Raw genomic sequence first — 14,087 nt, 5'->3', positions numbered from 1 at the left:
GTGAGGTAATAGAGCAGTGTAGTTGTGATTTGCATTTCCCTGATGATAAATGATAGGGAGCGTTGTATCATGTGTCTGTTGGCCATCTGCAGGTCTTCTTTGAAGAAATGTCTGTTCATGTCTCCTGCTCATTTAATTGGATTATCCTTTTGGTATTGGGTTGTATAAGTTCTTTATATATTTTGGATATTGTTTCTTGAATATGTCATGTGCAAATATCTTCTCCCATTCAGCAGGTTGTCATTTAGTTTTGTTGGTTGTTTCCTTTGCTGTGCAGAAGATTTTTATCTTTATGTAGTCCCAATAGTTTATTTTTGCTTTTGTTTCCCATGCCTCAGGAGACGTATCTAGAAAAATGTTGCTAGGACCAAAGTCAGAGACATTACTGACTGTGCTCTTCTAGGATTTTTATAGTTTCAGGTCTCACATCTAGGTCTTTAATCCATCTTGAGTTTATTTTTGTGTGTAGAGTGATAAAGTCATCCAGTTTCCTTCTTCTGCATGTAGCAGTTTAGTTCTCCCAACACCATTTGATGAAGAGACTACCTTTTTCCCATTGTGAATTCCTGCTTCCTTTGTTGATCAACTGACCGTATCATTGTGGGTTTATTTCTGGGCTTCTCATTCTATTCCATTGATCTGTGTGTTTATTTGTGCCAGGGCCATACTGTTTTTGATTACTACAGCTTTGCAATACAACCTGAAGTCTAAAATACCTTCAGTTTTGTTTCTAAGATTGCTTTGGCTATTTGGAATCTTTTGTGGTTCCACACAAATTTTAGGATTGCTTGTTCTAGTTCTGTGAAAAATGTTGTTGGTATGTTGTTAGAAATTGCATTAAATCTGCGGATTCCTTTGGGTAGTATAGATATCTTGACATTATTTGTTCTTTCAATCAGTGAGTATGGAATGTCTTTTCATTTCTTTGCGTCGTATTCAATTTCTTTCATCCTTGTTTTATGGTTTTCAGAATATTAAGAATTTCACCTCTTTGGATAAGTTTATTCCTAGCTATTTTATTATTTTTGGTGCAATGGCAAATTGGAATGTTTTATTAATTTCTTATTCTTTTTTTTTTTTTTAATTTTTTTTTTCAACGTTTATTTATTTTTGGGACAGAGAGAGACAGAGCATGAACGGGGGAGGGGCAGAGAGAGAGGGAGACACAGAATCGGAAGCAGGCTCCAGGCTCTGAGCCATCAGCCCAGAGCCTGACACGGGGCTCGAACTCGCGGACCGCAAGATCGTGACCTGGCTGAAGTCGGACGCTTAATCGACTGCACCACCCAGGCGCCCCTTAATTTCTTATTCTGCTGCTTCATTATTAGTACATAGAAATGCAACAGATTTCTGTACATTGTTTTTATATCCTGCAACTTTACTGAATTCATTTATCAGCTTTAGTACTTTTTTGGTGGAGTTTTTTGGCTTCTCTATAGAGTATCATGTCATCTGCAAATAGTGGAAGTTTTACTTCTTCCTTAACCAATATGGATGTCTTTTATTTCTTTTTGTCTGATTGCTGTTGCTAGGATTTCCAGTACTATGTTGAATAAAAGTGGTGAGAGTAGACATCCTTGTCTTACTCCTGACCTTAGGGGGAAAGCTCTCAGTTTTTCCCCACTGAGTATGATGTTAGCTGTGGGTTTTTCATATGTGGCCTTTATTATGTTGAGGTATGTTCCCTCTAAACCTACCTTGTTGGCGGTTTTTATCATGAATGATGTTGTACTTTATTGAATGCTTTTTCTGAACTTATTGAAATGATCATATCATTCTTTTCCTTTCTCTTATTGATGTGATGTATCATGTTGATTGATTTGCGAATACTGAACCATCCTTGCATCCCAGCAATAAATCCCACTTGATAATGATGATGGTTTTAATGTACTGTTGGATTTGATTTGCTAATATTTTCTTGAGGATCTCTGCATCTATCTTCATCAGAGATACATTGGCCTATAGTTCTTTTTGTGATATCTTTATCTGATTTTGTTTGTTGGGAGTTTTTTGATTACTGATACAATTTTCATTGCTGGTAATCACTTTGTTCAAATTTCCTATCTCTTCCCTGCTTCAGTTTTGGGAGGTGATATGTTTTTAGGAATTTACTAATTCCTCTAGGTTGTCCAATTTGTTGGCATATAGTTTTTCAAAATATTCTCTTAAAATTGAGTTTCTGTACTGTTGGTTGTTATTTCTCCTCTTTCACTTGTGACTTTGAGTCCTCTTTTTATTTTTTTTTAAATGAGCCTGGATCAGAGGTTTATCAATTTTGGTGATCTTTTCAAAGAGCCAGCCCCTGGTGTAACTGATCTGTTATATTGTTTTTTAAGTTTCTATATTATTTATATCTGCTCTAATCTTTATTATTTCCTTCCTTCTGCTGGTTTGGGGTTTTGTTATTTTCCTAGCTCCTTTAGATGTAAGGTTAGGTTATTTATTTGAGATTTTTCTTGCTTTTTGAGGGAGCAATTTTCATTTCCCTCCATGTAATTTTTTATTTCTTCTTTGATTTCTTGCTTGACCAATTCATTGTTTAGTAGTATGTTATTTAACCTCCATGCATTTGTGCTCTTCCCAGATTTTTTTCTTATGGTTTATTTCTAGTTTCACAGTATTGTGGTCATAAAAGATGCATGGTATGACTTTGATCTTTTTTAACTTGTTGAGACTTGTTTTGTGGCCTAATATGTGCTATTCTTGAGGATGTGCCATGTACACTTGAAAAGAATGTATATTGGGCTGTTTTAGGATAGACAGAATGTTCTGATTATATCTGTTAAATCCATCTGGTCCAGTGTGTCATTCAAAGCCACCGTTTCTTTGATTTTGTTTAGATGATCTGTCCATTGATGTAAGTAAGGTGTTCAAGCCCCTTACTATTATTGTATTACTATTCATTAGTTCCTTTATATTTGTTATTAACTGTTTTATGTATTTGGGTGCTCCCATGTTGGATGCATAAATATTTATAATTGTTATATTTTCTTATTGGATTCTCCCCTTAATGATTATATAGTGTCCTTCTTTGTCTCGTTATAGTCTTTGTTTTAACATCTATTTTGTCTGACATAAGTACACTGCTACCCCAGCTTTCTTTTCACATTCAGTTGCATGATAAATGTTTCTGCATCCCCTCACTTTCAATCTGCAGGTTTCTTTTGGTCTGAAATGAGTCTCTTGTAGGCAGGATAGAGACAATTTTTTTTAAATCTATTTTGAGAAAGAGAAAGCATGAGCAGGACAGGCACAGAGAGAGGAGGAGACAGAGAATTCCAAGCAGGCTCCATGCTGTCAGCATGGAGCCCAATGCGGGGTTCAACCTCATGAACTGTGAGATCATGACCTGAGCCAAAATCTAGAGTCCGAAGATTAACTGACTGAGACTCCCAGGTGCCCCATGGGTCTTGTTTTATTTTTTAATCCATTTTGTCACCCTATGTCTTTTGCTTGGAGCATTTAGTCCATTTACACTCAAAGTAAGTACTGACAGATATGTTACTTGCCTTTTTACTTGTTTTGTGGTTGTTTTTGTAGTTTTTCTCTGATCCTTTCTTCTCTTGCTCTCTTTCATGGTTTGTTGGTTTTCTTTAGTGATATAACTTATATTCCATTCTCTTTATCTTTTGCTTATCTATTAACTGGGTTTTGATTTGTGGTTACCATTAGGTTTGTATATAACATCTTCTGTATATACCAGTGTATATTATGTTGATGGTTGCTTAAGTTTGAACACATTCTTTATTCCTCTTCGTTTTAGGTATATGGTGTCATATTTTACATCCTTTTATTTTGTGAATCCATTAACTGATTTTTACAGATATACTTATCTTTACTGCTTTTGTGTGTCCTACTTTTCTTACTCTTAGTCTTTCCTTCCTGCTCAAAGAGTTCCCTTTAATATTTCTTGTAGGGCTTGTTTAGTGGTAAATAACTCTTAGATTTTGCTTGCCTGAAAAACTCTTTATCTCTCTTTCTATTCTGAATGATAGCCTTGCTGGATAAAGTATTCTTGGCTACAGATGTTCCTTTCAGCACCCTGAATATATCATGCCACTCCATTCTGGCCTGCAAAGTTTCTACTGAAAAATCTGCTGGTAGCCTTAAGGAGTTTCCCCTTGTATATAATTATCTTCTTTTCTCTTGCTGCTTTAAAATTTTTCTCTTTATCACTACTTTTTGCCATTCTAATTACTACGTGTCTTGGTGTGGACCTTCCTGGGTTAATTTTGTTGGGGGATCTCTGTGCCTTCTGGATCTGGATATCTGTTTCCTTCCCCAGATTTGGGAAGTTTTTAGCTAATATTTTTTCAAATAAATTTTCTGCCCCCTTTACTCTGTTTTCTTCTTCTGGAATCCTTATAATGTAAATGTTATTATGCCTGATGGAGTCTCTGAGTTCCCTAAATCTATTCTCATTTTGTGTAAATTTTTTTCTCTCTTGATTAACTTCCATTATTATTCTGTCTTCCAGGTCACTAATTCATCCTTCTGCTTCCTCTAGACTGCTATTTATTCCATCTAGTTGTAATTTTAATTTCATTTATTGTGTTCTTTATTTCTGATTGGTTCTTTTTCATCTCTTTGTTAAGGGTCTTACCGATGTCTTCTACTGTTTTCTCAAGTCCAGTGAGTATCTTTATCATCATTACTTTAAATTCTCTATCAGGCATATTACTTATATCCATTTCACTGAGGTCTCTTAGTGTGGTTTTGTCCTATGCTTTCGTTTGGGGCATATTCCTCTGTCTCCTTATTTTGTCTAATTCCCTGTGTCTGTTTCTGTATGTTAGGAAAGTCAGCTTTGTCTCCTACCCTTGAAAAGTAATGCCTTTATGAAGAAGATGTCCTGTAGTGCTCTGCAGTTTCCCCTGTCCCCCAGGTGTTTGGTGGTGGTGGTGGTGGTGTGTGTTGGGGGGGGGGGAGGGGTCGTGGAGGGGTTCTTATGCATGTTGTGCATGCTCTGCTGTTGTGTCCTGGTCATTTTTTCTTTTAGTCTGGTTGTCTTCAGAGGTTCTCTCTGCCTGTTGTGGGCAGTGTTTAGTCTCTGGCTGGGGTGCAACACACAATTTTAATACCTTGGACTTCCACAGGGCCTGCTGCCAGTTGGCCTGAGGCACCTGCCATCCCCTTTGTTCTGTAGAAGTCCCTCAGTGATCCCTGCCCCTCCAAAACATGTTTCAAAATGAGTAAACTATTCTCCCTTACATATGTCCCAGGTGTTTCTTCAAACTGCTGCTTCTATGCTATATCTCCATGGGCCGTTTGTGATGTTGTCTCTTTAAGGGCAAGAACTCAGCTTCCTCTCACCCTTCAGGCTCTCCCAGATCCAAGCTTGCTGATTTTTAAAATTCTAGACTTTAAATCTCTGTTGTAAGAGCTCATAAAATTCATCCCCACTTGCTTTCAAAGTCAAATGTTAAATGGGGATTTGTCTTTCCCATGAACGCTTCCCAGTGTAATAGTCTGTTTCTCTCCCTTCTCCGTACCCAGGGCTCCCTCCCCTCTGCAGATGGCTGCAGTTTCGCTCCCAACCATGTCTCTGCCCTTTCTACCCACTTCAGTGTGGCTTCTTTTCTAACTTTAGTTATGGAGTTTGTTCTGCCTGTCTTTGGGTTGTCTTCTGTGTTTACACTGATTTGGGTGTTATCTAGTTGTATCTGTGGGATGTGCTAAGCTTAGGGTTCTCTTACTCTGCCATCTCCCAGCCTCCAAAACATTCACATTTTTGATAAGGAAATCACTAGAGAGTGGTGGAAACTGTCAATGTCATTCAGCTAGTTAATATTTAAGACAAAAAAAAAAAAGTGCTCTAATACCTAGTTTATAATAATGTTTTGCTATTTTAAAAAAGTAGTTAGTGGGGCGCCTGGGTGGCTCAGTCGGTTGAGCATCCGACTTCGACTCAGGTCACGATCTCGCGGTCCGTGAGTTTGAGCCCCGCGTCGGGCTCTGTGCGGACTGCTCACAGCCTGGAGCCTGTTTCACATTCTGTGTCTCCCTCTCTCTCTGCCCCTCTCCCGTTCATGCTCTGTCTCTCTCTGTCTCAAAAATAAATAAACGTTAAAAAATAAATAAATAAATAAATAAATAAATAAATAAATAAATAAGTAGTTAGAGGTGCAAGGAGAAAAAAAGTATTTTAAATAGAAAGATAATTTTAATTTTCATAAAATGTTTACTGATCTCTACTTACAATGGTTCATATCTTTTTAAATTCTCTTGATTTAATTCAACAAGTGACTTCCTAGAGTTCCATTACTAATCTAAAGAAAGATGATGATCTCTTCCAAAATGAATATGATTTCTAGGTTTAATATAGCAAATACAGAGAACTTCAAAACACCTATTGCTGAAAAGTCATGCTTTCACTTTTCTTTTTTCTTTCTTTAGGATTCTCTTAGATATATATATTTTTTTAATGTTTATTTGCTTTTGAGAGAGAGAGACAGAATACTAGTGGGGGAGAGGCAGAGAGAAAAGGAGATGAAGAATCTGAAGCAGGTGCCAGGCTCTGAGCTGCCAGCACAGAGTCCGAAGCAGGGCTTGATCTCATAGACCATGAGATCATGACCTAAGCCAAAGTCGGATGCTTAACCGACTGAGCCGCCCAGGCGCCCTTCACTTAGATATTTCTAAAAACTTTCTAAAAATTATTTGTAAGATGAGATTTTGTTCTGGACAACTGGGCAAGTCTCTTCAACAAGTTAGTATAGCAACAATAAAAAAGAATGGTCCTAAATTAAAAGAGACTTAAAAGATGTAACTAGATGTAATGTACAAATACACAGGATATTTTTAGAACTAGGAAAATCTGAAGATGGATGGATATTAGAAGACATTAAGGATTTACTATTAATTGGTTAAAGATGGTAATATTTCAGCTATGAAATGTTCTTATTTTTAAAAGAAACATATTGAGGTTAATAGAACAGTATGAAAACTTTTCAGCATAAAAAGCTTTACCATTTCATTACTTAATAATCATATATCAACATAAAGTGACCTCTTTTCACAATTCTTTCAGTCTTAATTTTTCTAATTTATAATTGTAACCCCAGCTTTTTTGATGAGAATAATTTCATTCTGTCTCACCCAACCATTTTGTTCAGCTTTACTGTACCATTTTATGAGCTAAATTTTCTTTGTACAAAGAAAATTAATGAATTTTGCATTAAATCCCCAATGAAACTATGTGAGATAAAGCTATTTTCATTTACTATTATATTTATTACATTTGATCTAATTTCTGTCACCTCAGTTCTGCTGTTTTTAGATATCCTTGGGTATTTTTCTACTTTCTATGTCTTTTTTTAATTTTATTTTTTGCAAGATCCATTCTAACCTAATAGTTCTAACTATTCTAACCTAATAGTTATCTGAAAGCATTTCATAAATGTTTTATGATTTATGTAATATATAAAAATAATTTAAAAAATAATTTTAGATACCCATTTGTATAAGATAAAACTTCAACTTCAGTACTTCTCACTTCTTCAGTGTATTCCTTATTTCCTTCCTCAAACTTGTATTTCACTTAATGTAAACATTTTCAAGGGGTGCTTGGGTGGCTCAGTCAGTTAAGCATCTGACTTCAACTCGTGTCATGATCTCATGGTTCAAGGGTTCGAGTTCCACATCAGGCTCTGTGCTGACAGCTCAGAGCCTGGAGCCTGATTCGGATTCTGCGTCTCTCTTGCTCTCTGCCCCTCCCCACTTGCACTCGGTTTCTCTCTCTCAAAAATAAACATTAAAAAAAAACCAAATTCATTTTCAAGAATTTAATAGCAATTTAAAATTTTACAAACTAAAAACTTCATTTCAAGAAAATAAAAATGGGGGTGCCTGGGTGGCGCAGTCGGTTAAGCGTCCAACTTCAGCCAGGTCACGATCTCGCGGTCCGTGAGTTCGAGCCCCGCGTCAGGCTCTGGGCTGATGGCTCAGAGCCTGGAGCCTGTTTCCGATTCTGTGTCTCCCTCTCTCTCTGCCCCTCCCCCGTTCATGCTCTGTCTCTCTCTGTCCCAAAAATAAATAAACGTTGAAAAAAAAAATGTATAAATTCAAAAAATCTAACATTCAAATGATCTAGGAGATAGAATAATCAGCAGTAAGTTTTCTCCCATTACTTATTGGGAGGTTTATCTCATCTAGTCTCCCTAAAAATAGTTTTCATTTCATCACTCACTCATTTTAATCTTTACTTCCTTATTCTTGAGTTATTTTTTAATGTCTCCCCCAGGTATCTGGAATGCATTATTAGGACATTTTACAAAGATAACTGGGTGGCACATTTTTTAAGACATTAAAGGTCTGAAAATTTACCTTGGTATAGAAATAAAAATGTGTTTAAATATAAAATATGCGGTCATAACTTTTTTTTTGAAGTGCACTAGACACAATTTTTGTTCTCTGTAATATATTTTTGCAAAATCTGAAGCTTAATTTCCTAATGCTGTTTTTCTTCTCCCTGAAAATTAGTTGGGTTGGCTAGGTTCTTTAGTCTTGAAATACAAATGTTAGATCTTATTATTTTTTTAATTTTATATTTGATAGGCCCTCAATTTGTAATATTCATTCATTCATTTTTCAGATTTGTAAGTTTTCTTTGTGCTCTTAAATCAGAATATCTGATCCATCAGTCCTTACTATTTATTCATGAGTTGGATCTCTGTGATCTGAACCCAGTGGCTCAGCGCTCAGTATATATTATATCCTTTACATTCTAAATGAGGTTAATAATTCAAATTGCTGAATTGCTTTGCTATACCAAAATATGCTTTTGAATTCCAACAGATTTTCCTTGGCCTATTGTCATTTTTATGCCATTATGTTGTTATACTGGACTTTTTATGAATTAAATTATAATTAAGTTCAAGACACTGCACATATTTTCATATGAGACTAACATTTGAAATTCTAACAATTATAAAATCACAAAGATCCAAACATGGCTCTGAGGGATCACTCAACATCATCGATGGGGGAAGAAGCATTTTCTTAGAATACTGTTCACTCTAACAGTCTTACCTACAGAAACCTAAGCCTAACATCCAGTTTAATTTCTGTTCTGAGAAAAAAAATATGTCCTATTCTCAACTCACCAGTACTCGTTTCTTTAAATACACAAAGGAAGTCATTTACCCTTCATCAATAAAATGAATGTAAACTAGTGATTTCAAAACCCCCAAGAGAAGACCACTGAAAATGTACTCACAAAGACATTCTTTTCACCTTGAATACTTAATATTTAGATTAAAATTTCTTAAATATTTAGAATGAGGTAAATCACATACTTTCAGAATGCATACAATCTAAATGTAATACAATAGTGCAACTTTGCAAGCCAAAAATAAAGTCAAATTTCAATTCTGGTCAGACTTTTATAAAAAAAAACAATACTGCTTAGTTTGAAAAGCCTCTACTTTATGTACTACACTATAATACTTACAAGCTGATGTTCTAATAGTTGAATTTTTTCATCTTTTTTCTTTATTTCCTCTTTAAGTTGCTTTATTTCATTTAATAAATCTTCATTCTGAAATATTTTAAAAAATTAACATGAAGTATTTAAAACACCTTAATGAGAAGCATTAAATCAACAGTGAAGACTGAATAATGAATGGTTTATTCATTTAAGGGGAAAACTCTTCTTAAAGATGCCAGGTATTAACCTATGAATAAACAAAAACCCATTTTGGTTCCTCCAAACGTTCATAGTGTAACGGAGTCTAACATGTAAAAAATGAATAATAGCAACAGCAGCTAACATTCATTAAGTACAAGTGCTAAGAGCTAAGTACTTTTAGATATCTAAGCATTTGATCCTGAGTACAACCCTGAGGCTGATACTATTATCCCCTTTTTACAGATAAGGAAACTGGGACATGGGCCATACACTAAATTAAATTACATATAAAACAGTAATTTCAGCTAGATTTCAAGGGATGCATGAGAATTGCCTTTCAGAAAAAATGAAGGGCCCAACAAACAGAAGGAACAACATAATTAAAGGCAGAGAGTCATTTTACAGCTGGTTCAGAAATCAGCAGAAAGATAAATATGCCTAGAAGGATAACAGGGAGATTCTTTTTTCATGAGCCACCTTCCTGAGAACTGCCTGACTCAAAGACAAAATACCCTGTCAATTTAGTCTTTAAGAAATTCCTAACAGTATTAAAAGGAAACCTATCATCAAGTTAAGCAGAAATCCAGCTACATTTCGAAGCGTAAAGTATCATTACCTTTTGTTAGTCCATTGTGTTTACTACTATTCAATTAATCAGAAATATATACTGAGAAAACAGTACAAGCAAGGAAATTAGAATATATACGTGAATGACATATCTTGTAAAGGAGAAAACTATGTAAGCAATTATAAAATACTATTACTGAGCAAAGTATGCCGTCCCTTGCAGATACATTGGGAACGAACACAAAATAGTGCAGTCTCTTTAACAAGAGATCAGAAATAGACATTTTGCAAAGGCTTTAACATATCATATAAACATCACAAACAATGGGAAAGAAAAGATCTTTGTTAATGATGTTATATACACTGCAATTGGGCAAGACTGTTTATTGTATATAAAAATGATTTCTAGTTGAATTTAAAGAGTTTATTTATTTATTTTTTAATCATAAGTCAGGGCAAAAGAGGGGCGCCTGGGTGGCTCAGTCGCTTAAGCATCCGACTTCGGCTCAGGTCATGATCTCATGGCTTGTGAGTTCGAGCTCCACGTTGGGCTCTGTACTGACAGCTCAGAGCCTGGAGCCTGCTTCAGATTCCATCTCTGTCTCTCTCTGCCCCTTTCCTGCTCACACACTGTCTGTCTGTCCGTCTGTCTCTCTCTCTCTCAGATATAAACATTAAAAAAATTTTAATAAAATAAATAAGATAAAAAGACAAAGATAGATTGCAGATCATGAAGGATACATTTTTTAAGCTATGTGGCAAATGAAGTTATTAAGAAATAATAAGTATATTTGATTACTTATAATTTAAAGCACCTATACAATTAACACTAACATTAAAAGCTGGTGAAAACCTATGCAAATATGACAGAGGACTTATATTCAAGTATATTTTTTTTTTAATTTTTTTTCAACGTTTATTTATTTTTGGGACAGAGAGAGACAGAGCATGAACGGGGGAGGGGCAGAGAGAGAGGGAGACACAGAATCGGAAACAGGCTCCAGGCTCCGAGCCATCAGCCCAGAGCCCGACGCGGGGCTCGAACTCACGGACCGCGAGATCGTGACCTGGCTGAAGTCGGACGCTCAACCGACTGCGCCACCCAGGCGCCCCTATATTCAAGTATATTAAGAGCCTGTTCAAACATACAGGATAATTTTCTAGGCCCCAAAAGACAAATAAACCAATTCCCACAAATATATATATATATATATATATATATATATATATATATATATATATGACTGGCAAAATGTCCTATCTGACTTCTTGGAGAAATATAAATTCAAGTATTAAAGGTATTGTTTTATAGACATTAAATTGGGGGAAGAAATAATGTGATGAACAAAATTGCAGAAAAAAAATGGTACATCATCAGACATCAAAACTGGCCTTTCTGTAGAAACACATGGCTATACATAGAAGAGTCATAAAAATGCTTGCACTCTAATTCAGTCATCCCACTCCTAAGAAACTATGCCAAAGAAATAATCATAAGTATGAAAAAAACCTACAAAAAGGTATTATCTAAAAGTTTACAAATTTACAACTGCCCTAAAAGGAGACAACTAAAATACAATGTTGCAATCTAACGGAATACTATATATACTATACTATATGTTATCATTTGGTCACTGCTAGGTTCTGCCAGTGTTAGAGGAAATGGACCTGAAAAAAAATCCAAATACAATGTGATAACATTAATAGCCAACATGTATACAGTATTTAACTTTATGACAGTCACTGCTGTAAGGATTTTACACATAAAGATGGGCAAAGGGGAACACATATCAGTAAATAGGTAATTCCAGGGAAGTCTTAAAGGATGAGTAAAAAGCTCTGAAGATACAGAAACCTGTCAGGCTTTGGATTTGAGGAAGAGATTCTAGTATCGTACAATACAGAGATGAAGATAAGCATAGCATATGTGGAGAATTAGAAGCAGTGACTCTATCACACAAAGGCTGTAGTGAACAGTGGAAACCAACGTGGTTAGTAAACCAGGCAAGAGCCAAATCATAGACAGTCATGAATATCAAGCATGGCCTAAGCGAGGGGAGTGACAGTGCATTTGAGATGGCTATTTAGAGGACAAATATGACAATGACAACAACAAATTAGGCTAGGGAATTTGTTACCAAAATATTATAATACTCCCGATGACAGTAGGAGCCTGACCCAAGAGAGTGAAGGGAGAAGAAGTAAGAAGAACAGGAATCAAAATTAGGAGATTTTGGCAATTATCTCTCCATGTGAAAAAGCACAAAGGGACAGTCAAGAGTGATACCTATATTTCTAGTGTGGGTGATAATGGTTGTGCCTCCAAAAGAAATGAAGACTAAATGAGGAGAAATATGTCCAAAGAGGAAAAATGATGAGTCTCAGATATATTATTAGAGGTGCCTGGGGCTGGGACACAGTGGAAATGTCCAGAGGGCAATTGGATGACCCGGTATGAGAGAGCAATTTCTGGGGCACCTGGGTGGCTCAGTCAGTTAAGCGTCTGACTCTTGATTTTGGCTGAGATCATGATCTCAACGGTTGTGGGACTGAGCCCTCCATTGGGCTTCACTGGGTGTGGAACCTGCTTAAAATTCTCCCTCTCTCTCCCCCCACCAACTCCCCTCCTCATTTGTGCTCTCTCTCTTGCTCACTCTCTCAAAAAAAAGAGAAATTTCATGTTATCAACACATATGGTCTATATGACACCATGACAGTAAAAAGTTCAAAGAGAACTGGACTAAAGATATAAATCTATATTCTGAATAAGAGGAGGAACCTACAAAGGAAATGGGAAAATGTTGAAGAGTGTAAGGGATTTCAGAGAGAAGTGACATAAAAATCAAGGACAAAGCTTTTAAGATAACTGTCATGCCAAATGTCTATAGCATTAAAACCAGTAGCTGCTTTCATTTTTCCAGGTTTCCATGTTAACTAGAAAGAGGTTTAAGGAGAGTCAAGGAAAGGTTTATCTGGTTTACTGAATTTACGATAGGTAAGATACAGAAATTTATAAACTGAGGATGAAGAAAAAGTAGTGAAGACACACTGAAGAGAGATGAGAGGAGGATGTAGTTAGGTCCCTAACAGCAGCAAAAGATAAGAGTCCAGAACCTAAGAAAGGGTGGTCTTCCACAGCACAGTGGCCATTTTTGCCCTGTAACTGAAACAAGGTGAATCAGAATGATAACAGATACAGGTAAGTCAGAAGGCAGGAGGGCAGGTAGCAGATCTTGCTTGATGAACACAAGGCCACTTGCAGAAACTGAGAAGAATGGCTGAGAATGAGGCTTGAGGGCGGAGGCAATATTGAGACTAGCTCATCAAGGGAATGGGAGAGGGAGCTGTTCTGACTGATACAAAAGACAGATTAGGGACATGGCAGGTCCAGTGCAGATTGCAGACCCTGAATTTGCAATGACACAAGTCAGTTATATCATTTGAAGCTGTACTGCTAAACCGGATGAGAAGGGGACATAACTGGGGATCTGACAATGAAAGTGCAAAGGAGTCCAGTGTACTGGAAACAGTATCAGCCACAGCATCTCACCTTGGATAAGAAGGAAGACTAGGAATGATCTGCTTGGAAGGAAATGGAGTAGGGACAAGAAATAAATACTGTGTAGCAATATGTCTATCATGTAACATTAAATATATAGACACACTAGAAAGGAACAAAGAAAAATTAAAAATAGCAGTTGTGTAAAAAAGTCGGAATTAAAATTTTTTTCTTTGAAAATTATTTCTTCATATGTAAAAACTTTTCACAAAAAAAATGTAGGAAAAACTCACCTTCACTTTAAAAATGTCGGTCACAAAACTTAAAACTGAGAGATGATTAGAAAGCATCTAAGTCAATGGTTCTCAATTATTGTGTATGTAAAAGTATTTT

General features: G+C 36.0%; 1 protein-coding gene across 9 annotated transcripts in view; it reads right to left on the bottom strand.

Moving 5' to 3' along the window:
* Positions 1-14,087, bottom strand: part of CCSER2 (coiled-coil serine rich protein 2) — a 197,321-nt gene that overhangs the window by 37,154 nt on the left and 146,080 nt on the right. For all 9 annotated transcript variants that reach the window (XM_045437892.1, XM_045437888.1, XM_045437890.1 and 6 more), the window contains one exon: positions 9,452-9,538. In XM_045437892.1, coding sequence (XP_045293848.1) covers positions 9,452-9,538 — 87 coding nt within the window. The remainder of the gene's footprint in view (positions 1-9,451; positions 9,539-14,087) is intronic.

The sequence above is a fragment of the Leopardus geoffroyi genome, chromosome D2 (assembly GCF_018350155.1).
Source record: "Leopardus geoffroyi isolate Oge1 chromosome D2, O.geoffroyi_Oge1_pat1.0, whole genome shotgun sequence".
NCBI classification, from domain to species: domain Eukaryota; kingdom Metazoa; phylum Chordata; class Mammalia; order Carnivora; family Felidae; genus Leopardus; species Leopardus geoffroyi.
Note: the sequence above shows the minus strand (reverse complement) of the source record. Positions and strands in the feature narration are given on the sequence as shown.